The sequence below is a fragment of the Phyllobates terribilis genome, unplaced genomic scaffold, assembly GCF_046119375.1.
Source record: "Phyllobates terribilis strain yellow unplaced genomic scaffold, ASM4611937v1 Scaffold_11__3_contigs__length_659146591, whole genome shotgun sequence".
NCBI classification, from domain to species: Eukaryota; Metazoa; Chordata; class Amphibia; order Anura; family Dendrobatidae; genus Phyllobates; species Phyllobates terribilis.
The window spans coordinates 475,625,302-475,648,158 of record NW_027362771.1 but is presented as its reverse complement, the minus strand read 5'-3'; the positions used below and the strand labels follow the sequence as shown (position 1 = coordinate 475,648,158).

The 22,857-nt window shown below is 42.0% G+C and overlaps 1 protein-coding gene across 3 annotated transcripts in view; it reads left to right on the top strand.

The window, feature by feature from the left end:
- PCSK6 (proprotein convertase subtilisin/kexin type 6) overlaps positions 1-22,857 on the top strand; it is a 284,703-nt gene that overhangs the window by 135,411 nt on the left and 126,435 nt on the right. For all 3 annotated transcript variants that reach the window (XR_012251328.1, XM_073653390.1, XM_073653391.1), the window contains exons 3-6: positions 1,874-1,984; positions 7,542-7,685; positions 8,290-8,366; positions 10,222-10,310. Coding sequence is in view for 2 of the 3 variants with exons in the window: in XM_073653390.1 (XP_073509491.1) it covers positions 1,874-1,984; positions 7,542-7,685; positions 8,290-8,366; positions 10,222-10,310 (421 nt within the window). In the remaining variant the exon portion in view is untranslated. The remainder of the gene's footprint in view (positions 1-1,873; positions 1,985-7,541; positions 7,686-8,289; positions 8,367-10,221; positions 10,311-22,857) is intronic.

Sequence of the window (22,857 nt, the reverse complement as noted above, 5' to 3'; positions counted from 1 at the left end):
GTTTAGGAGGTGTCCCATTTTTGTCCCAGTCCTTAGTTCTTTTAGGGACCCCTCCCTTAATGCTATAGGTCTTCGTTCAGACTAGCAGAGGACTAAGGTGGGTCTGTTCGCTAGGAACAGGCAGCCCGCTACATCATAGGGATTCAGCTTAGTTTTACTGTAGGGACAGCCTTCCCTTATCTTTCCTTAGTTCATGTTGCAGATCATAACAGTAGCACTGCATCTCTTTCTGATGTTTATCTGTAGAATTAAGTCAGCCATCTATGTCATATGGCAAAGCGTTGGCCTTTATCTGCACTTGTTGCCAGTAAAGTAAATGGTGCTAAGCTGCAATTTTCTGGCCACTCAATTGTTAATTTCTTTAGTTGTGTTTAGGCAGAAAGGCCATAATCTGAACTATATAGATTGTTCTGTAGAAGAGTTCAATTTTTTTGGTGGGTGCATCAATAGTGGATACCGCCATCCTAGTATGCATACCACCCCCATCCTGGTATGCATGGCACCCCCATCCCCATCACACTGCACACATGAGAAAAAGTTAAGGAATCTACTCGCTTTCCACTCTGCTCCAGCGCTGCATCCTGTTCTGATGCCAGCTGCTGATCTCCGCGCGTAAGCAGCGAGTCATGTCACTGCCATGCGCCCTCACATGCTGGGATCAGCTGCCGGAATATTCACTGTTCCCCATGCCCGGAAAATGGGCGAGGGGAGCAGTGAATATTCATTCTCAATAGTGCGCTCAGTGTTAGCTGCAGCCGCCGGCTCCTGCAGCTGCTCGGCGATCACGTGTGCCCGCAGTTAAAGAGATTGAATATTCACTGCTCTCCACTCCCATGGGCCTGGGAAGCAGTGAATATTCATTTTATTTTACAGCGGGCACATTGTTAGCTGCAGCAGGCAGCTCCTGCCTCCTGTGACCCGCTCCTTCTCCGCTGACGCTCCCCCCACACCCTCCACCATCTTCAGCCGGACTGTACATCTGGACTATTTGATGCACCCCCCACTCTCCTCCAAAATTTTGGAGGAAAAAAGTGCGTGTTATAGTCCGAAAAATACGGTACATAATAGAACACAATTGAAAGGTCTAATATAAAGGGTAAAGTTTTTCTCTTCTGCTGCTAGTCATGACTCTGTTCATCACTGTTTGCTAGGAAGAACGAGCACTACTTAAATGTGCAAGAATTTTCTTGCTGTGCTTACTGCTGGCCGTGTGAGACATGTGGGTGGACATCACAGGAACGTTGCAAAAAATAGATTTGATTCTAATTTTGTCTTCCGTCTCTGGGGCTGATAGAGGTTATTGACAGCTCTTAAATACTGCTTTTAAGGGTAATACCATTTTTTAAACTTGTGATTAAAGTCTCATATTAGAATGTCTGTTTTGTATTGAGAACCAACTTTGTAGTATTAAACATTCACCCTATTCGTTTGTATGCTTTATGGTTTTTGTTAGAAATTGTTTTTGCTCTTTTCATTTATAATCGATAGATCTGCCAGGTTTATATAAATGTTAGCCGCTCGTCTAACGCTTTAGTATTGGCTTGAACGTCATACTCAATGCAGCAACATAAATTCTGATGATTTCCAGTGTTTTCCAAGACCTGTAGGGAAACAAGTGCTCATTATATTCTCAGCATGTCACCCATTCCCTTAGGTCCTGTTTATTGAGTTTAAACATGGAATAAAGCACAATTGTTTTTTTCTGCCGAGCCTGAACAGTAATTGAAACTGGAAAAAATAATTGTTTTTACCTTGATAGATACGTTCATAGAAGTAGTCCTTTGATGGATTGATTATAATATGTTGTAAATGTATTTGCAAGTATTGACTAAAGATAATAACATATCGGATTTACTTTTGTTTTTCAATTCAGGTCGAATGGGTGCAGCAGCAACAAATAAAGAAAAGGGTTAAAAGGCATATTCGGGCAGATCCTAACCTTTTGTACTTTAATGACCCCATCTGGTCGAACATGTGGTACTTGGTAAGTACACTGCTTAATGCTATAATTCTAGTATCCTGCAGAGTCCACATTGCTGGGCACCAGATGAACCCAAGCATAACAGAGTCCTAAATTCTTCATATAGTCTTTGCACTATAGGCATTTAGACATCATTTCAAACCTATTGATGTATTAGTGTTTCCTTATGGGGGGACAGCAGTGAGGGACTTTCACAGGTAGACTGGGTTAATATGTCTCCACATTCAGGAGGTCATTACATGTGGGATAAAGAAGAAATCAGGAATGATCTAAGGCTATGTGCCCACGTTGCGGAAATGAAGCAGAAAATTTCTGCTTCATTTCCGCATGTCCTCCGCACGCGTTTATCGTGCGTTTTTCACGCGTTTTCGACATGCGGAATTGCCTTGCGTTTTTTCATGCATTGAATAAGGCAATTCCGCATTCGGAAACGCAAAATTAATGAACATGCTGCGGATTTTTGAACGCAGCATAAACGCTGCGGAAAAATCCGCAGCATGGGCATAGAACTTGCGGATTCTCATTGGGGACCATGGGGTGCTGATTAACAAGCGTTTTACAAGCGTTTACGCTGCGGAAAATCCGCATCAAAAACGCTTGTAATCCGCAACATGGGCACGCAGCCTAAGATTAACATCTTCCATATTCTGAACTTCCCATTGCTATGTCCACGCCTTTTGTCAAGATGCACCAGTTTTCTGGATTGCTCTACCCCAGACAATTAGTTAATTAGTCCATATCTTTAAGTGTGCCTTTAAAAATACATATTTCTCCTTCCCCCATGACGGCACCACGGAGAGAGGTGATTCGCCCTTCAAGGACAGGAAACCTACAGATAAAAGGGCGGTACCTCACTCCTGCATCAGTTGGTTTCCTGTCCTTGACGGGATCCTACAGTTCCCAAAGGAGGCATACCTGCGGGGTGCCAGAAGATGAACGTCGTGGGATGCCAGGCCTAGCCAGTCCGATCCTGGCAGCGCGGGCTCCCTGCTTTGGCTGGTACAGTGCCCTGATGCGCCACCGCTGGGGTCAGTGGCCTTTAGGGTGTGCGGGGGGGGGGGGTCCAGACGAAGAGGACGGAGCCTGTCCGGGCCCGCCGAGGTGCTGCGCTGGACCCCCCTGGTTGCGGCAGGTGGAATCGTGGCGCTGCCCGGCGGCGCTCTAATGGACTTCCGGGTCTGCCGTGCATGCGTGAGCGCGCTGGGCGCCTCCTGGTGACGTGGCACCGCAATGCATGACTGGGAAACCAGTCTGCGCAGTCGCGAGCGTCCCCCCGCAGGTGCGAGGGAGGAGGGGGAGCCGGATTACAGCAGGCACTATGAGAGGGACTCACAGTGCCTTAAAAGACAGCTGGAGGCGCCAGAAGAATGCTTCTCTGAAATTCTGGCACGCTGTCTGGGGGGAAAAAAAAAATGAGTGACCAGGAGCTACTTGAGGAGCAAGAACTGCATCCTCAGTCGCCGCCAACCCAGCGCGAGAAGAAACCGGAAGAGACGGGACACCAGGATCGTAACAGTGGAAGCGGGCGCACCGGCAGATCTTCGCAGCGCAGCAAAGACTCCACCTCAGCATCTTGCAGGAGGACTCGGTCTATAAAGATGGCTCCGCCTCCTGAACCGGTACCCTCTCTTCCGTCTGGTTGGTAGGTGATCTTCGTGAAGTCCACTTTGTAATTAGCCCCCCCCCTTTCTTTATTTTCTCTTATTAGGGAAGAAAGAGTACGGGGAAAACAAAGAATAGGACCTGTGCACTATGCACGGAAGTCTTACCCACTACTTGGGATAAGAGACTCTGCAGCTCCTGCATTGAGCAAACCATATGCGAGGAAACCCCGAATTTTGCCTCTGAACTTATAGACTTGATAAAGTCGCAGGTTGAAGACACCATTAAATCCTTCGGGGGGGGTAAAAAGCTTAAAAAAACTAAAAACATATCCCCCGAGTCCGGGTCTAGCAGCTCTGAGAATGGCGGAGATTCGGACACGTCCGTCTCTTCATCATCGTCTTCTTCGTCTACAGATAGGGGAGGATGGAGCTGTTTCCCTATTGAGGAAACAGCCTCATTAAGGCTGTCAGGTCCACCATGGCGTTAGCAGATCCCCAGCCCAAGAAGTCTATCCAGGACATAATGTTCAGCAGTCTAGAACAAAAAAAGATCTTTTCCACTAAATGAGCAAGTTCACTCTTTTTAATTAAAAAAGAGTGAAAAAGACCAGAGAGGAAGGGCCTCCTTTCCCTAAAGCGGAAGTACCCGTTTGATGACTCTGCATGTTCCTTTTGGGAGAAAGCGCCAAAACTGGACGTCGCCATTGCCAAAGTCTCAAAGAAGTTCTCCCTTCCATTTGAGGACATGGGCGTCTTAAAAGACCCCATGGATAGAAAAGCAGACACCTTCCTAAAGGGTTCCTGGGAAGCCGCTGGGGGGGGTTAAAACCTGCGGTAGCTGCCACATGTATGGCCAGGTCATTAATGGTCTGGTTAGACAAGCTTGTAACACAACTGCGTCATAAAACATCTAGAGACAAAATACTAGAAACCATCCCTGTAATGAAAGGAGCAGCGGCCTTCCTAGCTGACTCCGCGGCGGACTCCGTCAGATTAGGAGCTAGGGCAACAGGGCTCGCTAACGTGGCCTGACGAGCCCTCTGGCTCAAATGTTGGCCCGGGGATCTACAAACAAAATCGAGATTGTGCTCCATCCCCTGTGAAGGTGAATTTTTGTTTGGGCCCACCCTTGATGACATCTTAGAGAAAGCAGGGGACAATAAGAAGCGGTTCCCTATCCTGTCTAACACTGCTTACAGGAAACCTTTTCGGAGCAAAAGGTTTATCCGCAGAAAGCCACCTAAAGAGCAGGCTAGGTGGGAGGACAGGAGAAGGAAGACCAAAGGGTTCCTATTCAACAAACCCCCCAATGATAGCAGAAAGCCCTCCCAATGAGGATTTGCCCCTGGTGGGGGGGAAGGCTGTCAGACTTTCTCTCGGCCTGGGAATTAATATCCGACAGCTCATGGATTCTGAGCCTAATACAATCCGGCCTGAAACTCCAGTTCCTCACATTTCCTCAGCCAAACTTTGATTTAACCCCGAAAAGGTCCTCAAACGAGGAGCAGCTGGCCTTGGAGCAGGAAATCTGGGGACTGGTAGGGAAGGCGGTCCTTCAGGAGGTCCCGAGGGGGGAGGAAGGCAAGGGCTTCTATTCTCCATTATTCCTAAGGAAAAAATCAGATGGGACTTACAGGACGATTATAAACCTAAAAAAGCTGAACAGACTTTTGAAGATGGAAGCCTTCAAAATGGAGACAATAAAATCCTCAGTAAAAATGCTATTTCCTGATTGTTTCATGGCCGTCCTGGACTTAAAAGACTCTTATTATCACGTCCCAATACACAAAGATTACCAGAAGTTCCTCAGAGTAGCAGTTCCCAAGGGAACAGAACACCCTAGTCGTTCCATAACTGGATGACTTTTTGGTAATAGGCAGTTCCTTCCTAAACTGCAAAAACCATCTGGGAAAGGTCATGGATTCCTTGACACACTTAGAATGGCTTTTGAATCTGGAAAAATCCAAGCCAGAACCATGCCAGATACAGGAATACCTAGGCATCATGCTGGATTCAAAAAGACGAGTGTCTTCTCCCCACAGGGAAAATTCACAACATCCTAGACCAAATATCGTGGTCAAAGTCCCACCCGTCTATGTCCCTACGGAAAGCCATGTCCCTTCTAGGCTCCCTGACGGCTTGTTTCACGGCCTTCCAATGGGCCCAAATACACACCAGGACCCTGCAGTGGGAAATCTTAAAGGCCGAAAAATCCCTAAAAGGGCATTTAGAAGGGCAGCTAATGCTATCTGCAGAAACCACACTTTCCCTAGAGTGGTGGGGGAAGATAGACAATCTAACCCGGGGTATTCCTTGGACAATCCCTACACTTCAAATCCTGACCACAGACACAAGCCCCGGGGGCTAGGGGGCTCACCTCAACAACCTTGTAGCTCAGGGGGTCTGGACAGAACATCTAAGGCTATGTGCCCACGATGCAGAAATGCTCCGGATTTTTCCTGAGCCTTTCTGCATCTCCCCTGGCAGAAAAAACGCATGCGGATTGTACATGCTTTTTTCCTGCCAGGGACATGCGGATGTGAAGCGTTCTTCACATGCATTTCCGCACGCGGGTTGACAAGCACTTTCCAAGCGATTTTAGCATCACTTGGAAAGTGCTTGTCAACTTGATTACACTATATAAATCCATGCAAAAGGCATGGATTTATATAGTGTGACCCGAGAGAATGTATAAAAATAAAAAATAAATCTATACTTGCCTTCCGATGGCCCCCGCAGTCTTGCTTCGCTCAGGGCTGACTGCCGGCAGATCGCAGTACACTGCACTGATGGACCTGCCGACGTCAGCGTCACGTGACCCGTCACATGACTATGACGTCAGCGCAGGTCCTTCAGTCCATCGCGATTTGCCGGCATGAGAGGAGGAGCGCATCGAGGGCCGCCAGAAGGTAAGGATCATATTTATTTTCTTTTTTTCACAGTTTCTATGGTACCCGGGTCCGGAGGAGAGTGACAGCCTCCTGGGCGGAGAAGGCCGGTGCTGCAATAGAGCAGATATGTAGAGCGGCAACCTGGTCTTCCCCCTCTACCTTCTTCAATCACTACCGGCTAGACTTAACCTCTTCTTCAGACCTTACTTTCGGGAGAAGGGTCCTGGAAGCTGCGCCCCCCCCCCCCAATGAGACACTTCTCTGTAATTCTTTCTGTGGTGCCGTCATGGGGGAAGGAGAAAGACGTAGTTACTTACCGGTAACGGGATTTCTCAGAGCCCATGACGGCACATGTACATTCCCTCCCTTCACGTGTGAGTTGCCTGTTTGTAGCCACATGGTGCTTCTGACAAGTTCTTAAAATGTAAAATTTTGTGTTACTAACCTGGTGGTCCCCTCATGCTCTGTAAACAACTGATACAGGAGAGAGGTACCGCCCTTTTATCTGTAGGTTTCCTGTCCTTGAACGGTGGATCCCCTCTCTCCGTGGTGTCGTCATGGGGTCTGAGAAATCCCGTTACCGGTAAGTAACTACGTCTTTTTGACTGGCCTACACATTTCCCTATGGTGACTTTTTTTACTTTTACCAATGCCCCCTACATTATTACTTTGAACCTGAATCCAGTATTTATCTCATGCCCTTGCATATCTCTGCATGCATAGTATGCCTGGATGACTGGTTCATCCATCTTCATGTGTAGAACCCTAAAAGATAACTAGACAGTTGTAGAAAACAAGGACGTTTCTTATCTTTAGTGTCACCACTATTTCCTGATTGACTGTAAGCTCTTGTATGCAGGACCATCACTCCTTTATTATAAGTTTTCATATCCAACCTTGTTTTACATATACCTTCTGGTTTGGAAAGTGCTGCAGAATATTTTGGCTCTATGCAAAAAAAAATATATTTTTTGTTCTCCAAATGCGTTGCACAGGCACTGGATACCAGTTAAAATCCCCCATATGAACTGGCTGCTGATTTTTCACTAATTCTTCATTTTTCAGCATTGCAGTGATAAGAGCAGCCGATGTCGGTCAGAAATGAACATTATGGCTGCTTGGCAAAGAGGCTACACTGGCAAAAATGTGGTTGTGAGTATTTTGGATGATGGAGTGGAGAAAAATCACCCAGATCTTATACACAATTACGTGAGTATATCCGTATATTTCTTGCATCTATCAGCTCAAAGAAATTGTATGATGAAATAGCAGTATTAAAGCAATTGCGGCATACCTCTAAAAATGATCTTTATACTCCGGCCTCTCTGCACGTTACTGGGATCCGATATATGGGTATAGACCAATCTCGGTGCCGTCTGTGAGTTGGCTTACACAGTCCCTCTGCCTTTCCTGGATGATAAAGACAAATGGGCTGGATTAGTAGGTTTATAGCATGCCCCTGCATCTCATCTCATTCCTCATCTAGGTCTGCCACCCTACTGGTGCTACATTATGCTAATGATCCAAGACTAGCATTGTAATGTATAGAATAATACTATGGTGCTTGGTGTAGAGAGTATCAGGTGACTAAACAAAAACTACTACAAAAAGTGTTTCATTATATATACGATTTAGAGCTTGTGCATGTGACCATGCTTTATGCCCAGTCCCTGTATAGCAGCACTTACAGCCGCTGTATGTACACACTATGGATGTATTGACCTAGTATATCACAGCATTTGCTATAAATCCATGATCTGTAAATGCTTGTGTATGAGAGCATTGAGTCTTCTCCCTTATTCCTTTTTCTTAGGATCCATTTGCTAGCCATGACGTGAATGGAGATGATCAGGACCCAAGTCCTAGATATGATGCCAGCAATGAAAATAAGTGCGTATTGTCTACTTGTAAGAATTTCAGTTGTCCTTAATGGGGTTATCCGGTCAGAATATATGGATGACCTATATTTAAGATGGGATATTAATATCCGGATCTGTGGGAGTTTGACACCACGCATCACCACAGATCAGCTGGACTAAGAACTGTTCTGAAGCACCTGGCAGCAGCTGCTACACATTGTAAGTAAATACAACCCCAGGCAAAAATTATGGAATCACCGGGCTTTGAGGATGTTCATTCAGTTGTTTAATGTTGTTGAAAAAAAGCAGATCACAGACATGGCACAAATTTAAAGTAATTTCAAATGGCAACTTTAGGGCTTTAAGAAACACTAAAAGAAATCAAGATAAAAAATGTGGTACTCAGTAAGGGTAATTTTTTTCAGACCAAGCAGAGGGAAAAAATTATGGAATCACTCAATTCTGAGGAAAAAATTATGGAATTATGAAAAACAAACACACAAAAGAACACTCCAATACATCACTAGTATTTTGTTGCACCACCTCTGGCTTTAATAACAGCTTGCAGTCTCTGAGGCATGGACTTAATGAGTGACAAACCGTACTCTTCATCAATCTGGCTCCAACTGTCTCTGATTGCTGTTGCCAGATCAGCTTTGCAGGTTGGAGCCTTGTCATGGACCATTTTCTTCAACTTTCACCAAAGATTTTCAATTGGATTAAGATCCGGACTATTTGCAGGCCATGACATTGAACTTGTGTCTTCTTTCAAGGAATGTTTTCACAGTTTTTGCTCTATGGCAGGATGCTTTATCATCTTGAAAAATGATGTCATCATCCCCAAGCATCCTTTCAATTGATGGGATAAGAAAACTGTCCAAAATATCAATGTAAACTTGGGCATTTATTGAAGATGTAATGACAGCCATCTCCCCAGTGCCTTTACCTGACATGCAGCCCAATATCATCAATGACTGTGGAAATTTGCATGTTCTCTTCATGCAGTCATCTTTATAAATCTCATTGGAACGGCACCAAACAAAAGTTCCAGCATCATCACCTTGCCCAATGCAGATTCGCGGTTCATCACTGAATATGACTTTCATCCAGTCATCTACAGTCCACGATTGCTTTTCCTTAGCCCATTGTAACCTTGTTTTTTTCTGTTTAGATGTTAATATTGGCTTATGTTTAGCTTTTCTGTATGTAAATCTCATTTTAAGAGTTTGATAATCCTCTCCTTTGTTTCAATTGACATCTCTCTTTTTGGAGCCATGATTCATGTCAGTCCACTTGGTGCAACAGCTCTCTGAGGTGTGATCACTCCTTTTTAGATGCAGTCTAACGAGCAGATCTAATTTGATGCAGGTGTTAGTTTTGGAAATTAAAATTTACAGGGTGATTCCATAATTTTTTTCCTCAGAATTGAGTGATTCCATAATTTTTTCCCTCTGCTTGGTCCAAAAAAAAATCACACTTACTGAGTACCACATTTTTAATCTTGATTTCTTTTAGTGTTTCTTAAAGCCCTAAAGTTGCCATTTGAAATGACTTTAGTTGTGTGCCCAGTCTGTGATCTGCTTTTTTTCAACAACATTAAACAACTGAATGAACATCCTCGGAGCCCGGTGATTCCATAATTTTTGCCAGGGGTTCTATTCACGGATGGTTTAGTGCTTGCTGATTGGTAAACTGACCTTATCGGTGACAAGAATGCTAATCTGGTCATGAAAATATAAGCGCAACCCACCATAAAGCTGATAAACCCATTATAAGTCAATAGTATCTGCACTGAAGCATATAATTATCTGTAAATGTAACATGATCACATGCAGTATAACTTTGCTATTCTTCTACCCCCAACCCACCCACTCCATTTTTTTTAGGCATGGCACTCGCTGTGCTGGTGAAGTGGCAGCATCTGCAAATAACTCCTACTGCATTGTGGGGATTGCATATAATGCAAGGATTGGTGGTAAGTTATAATTTGCCTTATGTACAAGTTTTGAGTGTATGTGCAATTTTTCATGCATGCACAGATAGTTGGCTTTTGTTTTGCTGGTATTGCTGCGGCAGAAACAGATCGTATTAAGAACTTGACAGAGGAGTTTCTTTCTTCTATCCCTAATGACTTTGCTTTGTTAAAATGAATGTTGCCTCTGACCATGATGGATGTACTGAATGAAGAACAATGTATTATAATAGTTAAAAATGTGAGCTTTTAATTGAGTTGTGTAAATTTCAGACATGACTCTTTTATGCCTCTTTTGATTTTGACGTTTTTTTTCTACAATTCATCAAGGGTGGAAAAAAGGGGTTTCTTGATATTTATTTTTAGGATGTTGCAATTGCACCTGGGCCTTGGTGACTGATGTCCAGAAGGTTCCTCTGCCACACAAACTAAAAACACCAGTATGATGAATTCCAAAAAACACTATTACTATGAACTCCTCACACCCCCCCCCCCCATACATCCTTATGTGTTTATTTCAACCAAAAGTCATATTTCTAAGTGCAAGGAGAAGATCTTGACTGTTTCTAACTGAAACAATCCAGCAAAAGAAAAATATACACTCCAGAAGCCTCCAAAAAGTTAAAACACTTAGTTATTGGATTTCCAATAACTATCATGTTATTAAATTGTTTTGGTTAGACAGCATGTGAAGTTAAGCATGTTTGCAATTGACTTGCTTTTTTCTGTCTACTTTAATTTTCCTGCTGAGATTTTTTTTCTTACATGGTGTACAGCTGGTTTCCAAGGAGCTCAGCCACTAAAGCCTGGAAGAGTATGCATAGTAATTAAATTCCAGCCTGAGGATTTAACTCCAAACTGTTTAGTCCTGTAAAATCGCTGCCACCGACCCCCACCATCAGCAGCTTCCAGAGCAGTTATCTTGCTCACAGCTCTCACTTTCCTGAGCAGTGTGCTTGTTCAAAGGCTCTGGTATCTCCATGTACAAATAGTGATAACCGTGTACACTTCAGAACAAACACTGACTGACTAATGTGTAGTAGCAGCAAAATATTCTTTGATCAGAACTCACACTTGAAGAGTGCTCTCCTTCCCCCAGGAAGCCAGGAAGTAAGGGGACTGCATAATTGAGCTGCTCAAGAGGCAACTTAAAAGTACCCCATTTAAGACGAGTTTCTTAATGCGCATCTATGCCTCAAAAAGTACAGACTCATTGCAAACCTAGATTAGGTGCTCCGTTATTGTTATATGTTTGATCAGAATGTTTTCAAAACGGTTACAACAGAAGCAATAAGTTAGAGTTTGAGGGGAAGGATGATTCTGCTCTAAACAAGGCACAATTAGTTATATGTTCCAAATAGGAAAAAAGCCTCAGCGATGGGAAAAAGAGAGATTTCAGAGATCTGCTATCCATGTTAAGGATCTAGAATGCTTTCTTCCAATCTCCACCTCTTCTGGGGTTGTGTACACCTTTTTAATGGCTTGGCAAAGGCCCTGCGTGGCTGAAACGTCGCATAATTTTTCTTGTGTACACTGGTGTCAAAGTTTTTGTGAAGGAGGATCTTCGGTGCTTTGGAATTTTGGAATTGACTGCTGCTTTACAACCTTGTGGAGGATTGTGCTAAGTTAGCACAAAATGTGGAATGGTACACAGAATATATTTCGATAAATGGTACAATTTTGTGCCTGGAGGTTAGATACATAACCTCAATGAACTTCCATGGAATGTTAACAAATGCCTGATGCAGAATGTTTTGCCAGTTGCTCAATCGACTACTCTCGCTCTATAGGGAGCCTGATATCCAGATTTACCCCCAGAAGGCATTAGGAAAGGGTGTCATACAAGTGCGCTGTTGGAATAACTAATCCAGGTAACCACATGAAACATCCGTTTTAAACCTAATGAAAGAGCAATTGGTGATCATACAGGGATCATTTACAAAAAGGTAAATCCTGCTGTCGGCCTGTTCCTTTTAAGTTTCCTGAAGGGTGCAGCCTACATATTGCTTATTACATGTGCATTCTTCTAGATGGACCACATGAGGAGCATTACAATTTATTAGAGAACGTATTTTATATTCCTTATTAGTTTGTTTGGAAGAAATGTTTTGCTCTGATAAAACACCTGCAGATGATGCATATGACAGCTATAGCTGCCTTTTACATGTGATCTAGGTAGCTTTCCAATTATTTTTTTTGAGATCTCTGCCTCTTCTCTCTTTAAAAAAAAAAAAAATCACACCTGGAGCCAATATTTTAGCCAGAACTTTTGTTTTCTACTAATATATATAGTAGGTGTACATTTTTATTTATCATCCTTATGAATTTATAATCACTACTGAAGAGAGTGGAAAAGGTCTTTTTTCTTTTCACTTTTTGCTTTATTCTTGTTTTTATCTAAAAACAATTGTGTCTCGTGTTAGATGTACCTTCATCTTTTCCTCTTTAATACGTTGTTATTGCCTCTGTGGCACAAACTGGTCTTAATCACATGGCACTCACTGAAAAGAGGCACATTGTGAATATGTGCAAATAGCACTAAGTGGCAATTTACAAATTACCGGTGGTATGTGTTTTTAATGTGACCGTTTTAAAATGGACTGATGAAAAAATGTATAGCACACGATGGCTAAGAACTGCAATTTAAGAAACATGTCATAGTTTTGTAAGGCATAGTTGCGCATTATCATACTTTTGTTTTTTTTGTTTTTTTTTTACCTTTTTTTATTTTTCTCAGTGAACTAATGGCTTTAACTTCCTGGAAGCTGCTAGATAAAAAATTGCACCTGTTAGATGGTGGGGCCTAGTCAGAGGATTTAAATTTATCTGGCCATCCATCCTTATTTTTTTAACCTCTTGCATGGTAATGAAATGCAAGAGGAAAACAGATGACGTAACTGATACGGTAAAATTTTATATGGAAATATTTCCATTCGTCCTGTTCACCAGTTTTTGATCTGGACTGGTTTTAAAATCAGGTCAGAAAACACTATATGAAATGTTTTGACCCGCTATAGATACTGGACTTCTTTACCACCTTGGCATCAGTTGTGTTCAGCTTGGCCATAAAATAACTGTTTAAACGCAGCTAATGTTAAAAAAAAAACAAACCTTAAAGGATTTACATTGGGGTGTGAAGCTTATGATTGGTTAAAGCAAATCTGTCATTAGGATTAACCCCCCTAAGCCGTCTATATGGGTATTCAGGTCCTAGAAAGTTGAATAAAATGACACCTTTGATACTGTATATGCAATCCATTGTTTTATTCCCATAAAATCCACTTTTTTTTTAATATTTAGAGAGCTGTTAAGATCTATGGGCCAGACACAGGCCAGACACAGATCTTCCTGAGAATTTGCCTCCAGATCTTATTTTGCATGAACAAGGAAGTTACCAGTGTGAGACATGTAGATCAGGAGAGCAGACTGTAAGTCATTACGTGTCTCACACTGGTAACTTCCCCTTTCACTTACGATAATCTCTGGAGGCAGATTTTCAGGGAGATGTATCTTGCCCATAGATCTCAACAGCTCATTTCTCTGGATATCAAGGTGTCATTTTATTCAGCTTCCTATGACCTACATGCTCATATAGATGGCTTTGGAGGGTTGATCCTACTGACAACTCTTTTAAGAATCGTTTTTGCAATGTGTTTCCATTCTCTCACCATTTTATTAAAATTAATAGTAAGTGTAGAAGCTTAATAGCTGGGTGATAACCCACAGACTCTGCCATTTCATTTGACATTGCAGACATGAAATAACCGAATGTTAATTTTTTCCTGTGTTTGTTTCAAACTAAGTGCCCCTTAATTGTGATAGTGCTTCCAGCTGCCAACATTCCTGCTTCTGTTTCCATGCTCCAGAGGATACTGACTTGGTATTAATGTTGCTCATTGCTTGTTTTGCTGTGGTGTTTGTGTATAAATACATCTTTTCTCATGGTTTTGTATTGTTCCTCTGATGCCTGGAGTGTGAGGACACACAGCTGTAGATGTCTATATTGTGCGTCACCTGCTTCTGGGCAATGAGCTGGAACATGTACCAGGAGAAAGCAGTCATTAGTCACGCTTCCTTGGGTCGCTGTGTATTGTGCTGTTCATTCTGTATCCCTATGTTCTTCATGTGCTGGAATCCTGGCACAGGTTAGCAGCGCAGCTTTCCAATGATAGCCAAAGAGGGTTAAACAAGTCATTTGGATGGGTCACTGCTACACAATGCTTTTTTTTTTTTTCCTTTGGGGTGGGGCATGATGCACTGCCACTCCTAAAAATTAATATGAAATATTATACAATACCTGGCAGTTATGAGCCAGTCAATCTCCAGCTTTAGCCATTTTTAAGGCATTCTCAACTGGATTAGTTGGAGGACTATTGCGATTTCTGAAATGTCCTAATATAGAGCACACATGGCCTATAAGTACATGTAATTTTGTGTTGAATTTTGGGAAGCCACTTGTTATATTAGTTCCATTGAGGTAATTAAACTGTTCTTGTTTGATTTAAAGGGAATCTGTCAGCAGTTTTTTGCTACCTCATCTGAGAGCAGCCTTATGTAGGCAAAGAGAAGCTGAATCCAACCATGTATCACTTAGTTTATTGGGTGCAGCCATTCTGACAGTTTTTAAATGTAGCAATGCAGCAGAGCTGAGAAACCTGCCCCCGCCCGCAGCAGGCTCTATGTGCATTGTCTATTGACAGTGAGCTGCTTATCATAGGAGGGGGCGGAGTCGGACTAGCATGCATGTGCTGCTGTAGTCAGTACATTGATAATCACAAGATGATAAATCCTTCCATCTAAGTAAACACCACCACACAGCCGGACATGTTACACATCATTGAATTCTGTATGTTAACCCCTACCTCCATGCTGTTCTCACATTACATAGCAAAAACCTGTTGACAGATTTCCTTTAAAGCAAATAGCAGAAAGTTTTCTAAATTTTACTAATAAACCTAATTTACTATGGCGATTGAATACTTTTGATTGCAGCTGTGTATGCATATAATATACGCACAGTACGTCTCAGCATTTTTAGGGATTGTCCCAAAGTGCCTGGTGACTATATTTTATGGTAACTGTATCAGTCTCTCTGTATGTGGCAGTTTAGCTTTTCCCAAATGTGAAAGGCCAGGAGCCTTTTGCGTTTTATGTAATGGAGCACTGGAGATGGTTTGTTGATTCAGGGATTTTCTTTGATTTATTCTAAAATACAGGCTGTTAATTTCCTTGATTCTAGACAACATCAGAAATTAACTATTGTCCTCTAGATAAACATAGTAAGATTATTATTAAAATAGTATTATATAATAATAGGATGGACGCATCTGAGTGACATTGACTCACTGACTCCCTCTGACAGGTATTGTCCCAGGACATGATTTCGGATTGGCATAGTCTTATTATCATATATTGATTACTGCTCATTCAATAATTACCATGTGGACTGTAGGCAATTAAGCACTTTCACTTTACTATCTACATTTGGCTGCTTATAAATATATATACTTATATCTTCTGCCTTATTCATTCTTCAGGGTTGCTCTGGCATTTAGGTTCTTATATTGTTCTGTGCACAGCTGCACTTTATTGTGATTTTTACATATATTTATTGATTTTTTCATTATATATATATTTTGATTCACATATTCTTTTTATCCCTCTTTTTGTACCTAATTCTGCCAGACACCTGTATGAATTTATACTTATTTGTATAACTGTCACTCTGAATTGTGTCCGCTGTTCTATTTTTTTCATTTTTCCCACCTTCTATATATCATTTATATTTTGCATTAATAAAGTTGGATTTTAATATTCATACCTTCCATGAACTCTGTCTGCTTTCTTTCTTCTTTTAAGAGAATGGGATAAGCTTGGTAAAGTTTTTTTTTTTTTTGTCAACCTTACAATTTGTTGCTATGTAAACCCAAAGTTATTCCTTTTACAAATCCATAGGAAAAATGTTTATTTGGCATGTTGGTTTATCAATAATGAAACGTAAAGTTGTGGATCATGTATCACGCGACAGCTTTAATTATGTCAGATTATGTACCTTAATGTGTTAAACACATAACACATAAATGTGCTACCTTACTTGTGATTCACAGCAGAGAGGATGTGCTAAAGTCTGCAAATTACTTTCAGGTAATTATATGGCTTTGTGTTGTGGCAAGTGTTATTTAAATCCCTGTTCTGACCTCATCCAGACTGTCTCCTTAGGTTGCGTATACAGAAATTGTTATGTCCTTCCTTTTTCCCCCCTTTCTACAGTTTTCTTAATTGCAGAAAAACTACCATCCTTGTTAAAAATAAATAACATAAAATTGAGCTATTTTTATGCAACTGCATAAATTGTCCAAAACTGCACTAAAATGGCTCCTGTTCCTTTTGGACAATTACTATGCTTTGATTTCTTGCACCATTGTCTGTATGGGATTGTATTGCTTCCTTTTTCAAAAATGAGAAACAACAACTAAATGCCAGGGGGGCACACTTGGGCCATCAAAGGGCTGTCTGCCGAGGGGGGGCAGCTTGGGCCGTCAAAGGGCTGTCTGCCGAGGGGGGCAGCTTGGGCCGTCAAAGGGCTGTCTGCCGAGGGGAGGCAGCTTGGGCCGTCAAAGGGCTGTCTGCCCAGGGGGGCAGCTTGGGCCGTCAAAGGGCTGTCTGCCGAGGGTGGCAGCTTGGGCCGTCAAAGGGCTGTCTGCCGAGGGTGGCAGCTTGGGCCGTCAAAGGGCTGTCTGCCGAGGGGGGGCAGCTTGGGCCGTCAAAGGGCTGCCTGCCGAGGGGGGGCAGCTTGGGCCGTCAAAGGGCTGCCTACAAAGGTTATTTAAATTTGTGGGATAATATACTGTTGGAGATATTCTAACAAAAATGCCACACAAATGAAGCAGGATGTTTTACCTACTGGTCTTAAGTTGCTGCTCTTAAGACCTTTTCCTTGGTGAGCTAGTGATATGTCTTCAAATAATATTACTTATCTTTGCTATACAAAGGTTGAAAAGTATTCTTAATGCCTTTGTCTGTTCTGACTAAACAGCGCTTAATAGTTCTCATCTCTGCAGAGTATTAAATGTCAGTGGGAAACCATGTGCAGAGAATTTCTGGCTCTGTGCTGTTTTACTGTTGGGTCACAGTGCAATGCACTCTTATTACTGACTTACACTGTGAATGAACTCTCTATATACTATAAATGTGCTCGTTTACAGATGAGCAAACCCAATGTCCAGGCTGATGGACCATGGCTGAATTATGTATTGTATTTTCAGGTTTGAAATAGAAGACTGATACTGCCCTTGTGTTAAATTGCTGGCACTGTGCTCCTCCAAAACTCTATCCATGGTTCAGATAACCTGTTGTATTGAGTTCTTGTTTTTGCTAGAATTGTGCTCAGCACGCAGATTGCTGCAATGGAAGATGACTAGAAGAAACTAGTAAGATGAGAAAAAACTGTCAGACACCCCTGTTTATATCCTCCTTGAATGTTATCCGTGTTGAGATGTGTCTGCAATACTATAGCTAACTAATCCAGTCAACAAAGGGAAGAGTCTTTAAACTAAGAACGCTGCAAAATCTTCATGTCATCTTCATGTCATTTTCTAATTTTGCCATACATGTGGGAAATTCAATATACACATTCATTTTCCGCCTTGATCTATGGACTTTTGCATAATTTTTCATCTTAATTGGAACTCTTGAGGAGTTTTAGGCGATGTTCACACTGAGGTTTTTTTGTTTTTTTTTTAAGTGCTGTAAAACCTTTTTTCAAGCAGAAACTGCTTCACGAGTTGTGGAGTTTTGGAGGAAGCGGGTTTGGAAGAGTGTATTTCCGGAAGCATTTCAGCCTTTTATTGGACAGTGCCTAGTGTGGAGAAGATTCCATCAGGAACCACTTCAAAGAACTGACATGTACTTTTTTTTTTCACCATAAATTTTTAAAAACCTCTTCCTGATAAGAAAAGCTAAAACTCATAATTTGAACAAAGTGGATGTCCCATAATAAATGGAAAGCGTTTTCCAAGCTTCTTGGAGGCAGTCTTTTAGCATATTTAGCAAATTTACTCCAAAAAACACTCCTAAAAATTGTGTAAATATAGCTTGTGTCAGCAAACTAATAACACAGTTGGGTAGGGTAGAAAAAGACAAGTTAAAAAAATCCAATTTAGCTGGGTATTCCTTCGCTGAGACAAACCACTTTCAACATTACATATTGGACATTTCAGTGGCCAGTAAGGAGAGCTGCTCCGGTGGAGTGGAGAGAACCATTCTGTTAGCTGCTTTCTGATGTCCTTTGCCCTTGATAGACCACCTTTATAATGGAGGCCATAAAAATTACCTACTTTTCTCTGAAAAATGCTGTAACTAAGCTACACTTGAATAGACTTCAGAACCTCTGAATTAGAAGAGGACAGCTCAAGGACATGGATTTCCATGAATAAAATCTATTTATTATCTCATAAGGACTATACATTTTTATGTTTTCAAAGTATTTCTCCGGCAATGTAAAACAATCGTGTATTTTATTTAATTTTTTTCATTTTAAGAAAGGGTTGCACAGATCTTTCCCGAATAGTTGTACTCAGCTGTTTCTAAAAAAAAATAAATTAAAAAAGCTAGAAAGTTTGCCTATTGTAGTGCATTCAGTAGTTAGTAATAGCCATTTACTATGACAGGAGATTTGAAGGCCTATTCATTAACCCAACACTCTGAAAATCCTGATTGACAGTAATAAGGAGTGGAGTATGGGTTGCCAACCTTCATAGTACCCTGAGATGAAGTGTCACTTAAAATTGGTAAGAAAAAAACATACAAGCAATAATTCAGAGTGCATATTATATTTCTAGAAATATTTCATTATTGGGTGTTCAAGAGTTTTTTTTTAGATAGAAACATTACAAATGCCTATTAAAATAAGAAACTTGGCTATATTTCTTATTATTGGTGCCTTTTATTTTCTTTAGCATTTTATTCTCATGAATCTTATGAGGCCCAGGTCTCCCATCACAAAATGACAAATGAGAGAAGAGGAACTGTGAGCACAGTGTAACCTTTTTGTAATCAGTCTCTAAGCAGAGCACAGCAGTTAAGATGAGTTTGTCATCAGCTGCTGTGCTCTGCAAAGGCTTTATAAGAGGATTTATTCCAAATGGGGTCATTTACAATAAATAAGGGAGCCTAACTAAGGGACAAGGGTACAATGAAACGTAATGGAGGATAGTGGAGGATGGAAAGTGGGAAGATGTCGAACTAGCTTGGTGTGCTACCTTTATATCCGCCTCACAGTAACTCCTCCACGTAATAGTACCATCCAATCAGGTCAGTCTTTTGAGTTCTTCAGAAACATGCATATGGCTGAAGGTGGTGCTTTAAGGTCCAGAATGGATAAGAGGGTCAAGGGTCAAATGTGATTGCAGTGCTCTTAATCTTCCTGCAGATGGCGTTCTTGTATATAGCCAAAAGGTCTTTGTATTAAGAGGCCTGATGCCGCTCCATTTGGGCTGGAGACAAGATGTCCATCTTAATTGTAGGTGCTCTGTTTACTCCATCAACGGAACAAAGGGCCATATGACAGAACACACAATTGTCTTCCTGCCTCACAAATTTTGCACCCCCCCCCCTTCCTTATAGCTCATGGTCTATCTCTATGATGTAGGCCTTTGATATTATCCAGAGTTCATGGATTCAGTTGTGAGTTCAGTGTACTTATAATTCATGTTTGCTTTAAACAGACTTATATGACAAAGGTCACTTCATCAGAATAAAAACTTCATCTCAGTTGCTGCCTAGCAGATCTCAGCAGCCGATGACCAGCTTTATTACCTGTGCTATACTAATATATTTTGCAGGCCAGGCACTCCAAGAAGAAGCCGTGGCAGGTGGAACTTTGTGCCCCCATAGTATTGCCACATTGGGCAACCCTCCCCCTTCCCCCATCGTGTGAACCCACGCTACACCTCTGCCCCTTCATGACAGGGATGATCTTTTTTTTTATTTTTTTTTTCCACTACTTTCAATAGCCATAACTTTTTATCTGCAAGCAGTTTGTATGTGTTTGCGTGGGTTTCCTCCAGGTTCTCCGGTTTGCTCCCACACTCCAAAGACATACTGATAGGGAATCTAGATTGTGAGCCCCAATGGGGACAGTGCCCGTAATGTCTGTAAAGCGCTGTGGAATTAATGGCGCTATATAAGTGAGTAAAATAAATAAATACATTTTTAAGTCAACTTAATCACATTAGGGCTTGTTTTATGTAGGACAAGTTAAGAAATTTCAAGTAGGGTGTAATGTTGAAGAAAGTTATTTCGACAGTTTTCTGTTTTTTTTTTTTTTATTGTTAATTGCTTTGCAGAAATGACTTACAAACATGATTCTTCTGCCATTACATCAATGCCAAAAGTTATAAGCGTTTTTATATACACTGATCAAAAAAATAAAGGGAACACTCAAATAACACATTTTGTGGAGGTTTCACCAATTTAAGATACACCAGGTAACTGCTCTCCTCCAAATTAAAGATGTCCGAGTGCATGCAAAAAAAGCTAATTAACCAAATTTGCTAATCTGGTTGAAAAACTTAGCTCAGAGACTGAACCACGCAAAATGGCATACTTTATTACGTAGACATGGGGTTATATAGTATTCTACTTCTAGGTGGGATCAGTAAAATTCATTGCTTCTTCTGATAACTTGGCACACTGCAATTTGCTCATCCATGTATCTCTTGGCCTCAGTAACTCCTTAGGAATTCTGATGGGAGGGGTGAAGTCGTCTCTCAGCGCCATCTTTGCCAACTCGACATGAATCTCTCTGTTATCAGCCATGCACATGCATACATCATTCCCAGGAAATAATTTAGTTACTCATGTCTACAATAAGAACAGAAACTGTTAGTTATATATTCATTAACTATTAATATAATCCATGTGCATATACACATTTGCATACATACATACACATAGATTATTCCATCATCTCTATATTAATTCACACTGATTAGGTAATCTATTAAAAGAAGCTAATTGTTACCTTGGCAATCCTAGATCTGAATGAACAAAATATTCTCATTGAATACTTTGTTCTGTACAAAGTTGAATGTGCTGACAACAAAATCACACAAAAATCATCAATGGAAATCTAATTTATTAACCAATGGAGGACTGGATTTGGAGTCGCCCCCAAAATTAAAGTGGAAAAACACACTACAGGCTGATCCAACTTTGATGTAATGTCCTTAAAACAAGTCAAAATGAGGCTCAGTATTATGTGTGGCCTCCACATGCCTGTATGACCTCCCTACAACGCCTCTGCATGCTCCTGATGAGGTTGCGGATGGTCTCCTGTGGGATCTCCTCCCAGACCTGGACTAAAGCATCCGCCAACTCCTGGACAGTCTGTGGTGCAATGTGACGTTGGTGGATGGAGCGAGACATGATGTCCCAGATGTGCTCAATCAGATTCAGGTATGGGGAACGGGCGGGCCAGTCCATAGCTTCAATGCCTTCATCTTGCAGGAACTGCTGACACACTCCAGCCACATGAGGTCTGGCATTGTCCTGCATTAGGGGAACCCAGGGCCAACCGCACCAGCATATGGTCTCACAAGGGGTCTGAGGATCTCATCTCGGTACCTAATGGCAGTAAGGCTACCTCTGGCGAGCACATGGAGGGCTGTGCAGCCCTCCAAAGAGATGCCACCCCACACCATTACTGAATCACTGCCAAACTGGTCATGCCGAAGGATGTTGCAAGCAGCAGATTGCTCTCCACGGCGTCTCCAGACTCTGTCACGTCTGTCACATGTGCTCAGCGTTAACCTGCTTTCATCTGTGAAGAGCACAGGGCACCAGTGGCGACTTTGCCAGTCCTGTTGTTCTGTGGCAAATACCAAGCATCCTGCACGGTGTTGGGTTGTGAGCACAACCCCCATCTGTGGACGTCGGGCCCTCATACCACCCTCATGGAATCGGTTTCTAACCGTTTGTGCAGGGACATGCACATTTGTGGCCTGCTGGAGGTCATTTTGCACGGCTCTGGCAGTGCTCCTCCTGTTCCTCCTTGTACAAAGGCGGAGGTAGCGGTCCTGCTGCTGGGTTGTTGCCCTCCTACGGCCCCCTCCACGTCTCCTGGTGTACTGGCCTGTCTCCTGGTAGCGCCTCCAGCCTCTGGACACTACGCTGACAGACACAGCAAACCTCCTTGCCACAGCTCGCATTGATGTACCATCCTGGATGAGCTGCACTACCTGAGCAACTTCTGTGGGTTGTAGAGTCCGTCTCATGCTACCACGAGTGTGAAAGCACAACCAACATTCAAAAGTGACCAAAACATCAGCCAGAAAACATTGGTACTGAGATGTGGTCTGTGGTTCCCACCTGCAGAACCACTCCTTTATTGAGGGAGTCTTGATAATTGCCAATAATTTCCATCTATTGTCTATTCCATTTGCACAACAGCATGTGAAATTGAGTGTCAATCAGTGTTGCTTCCTAAGTGGACAGTTTGATTTCATAGAAGTTTGATTCACTTGGAGTTATATTCTGTTGTTTAAGTGTT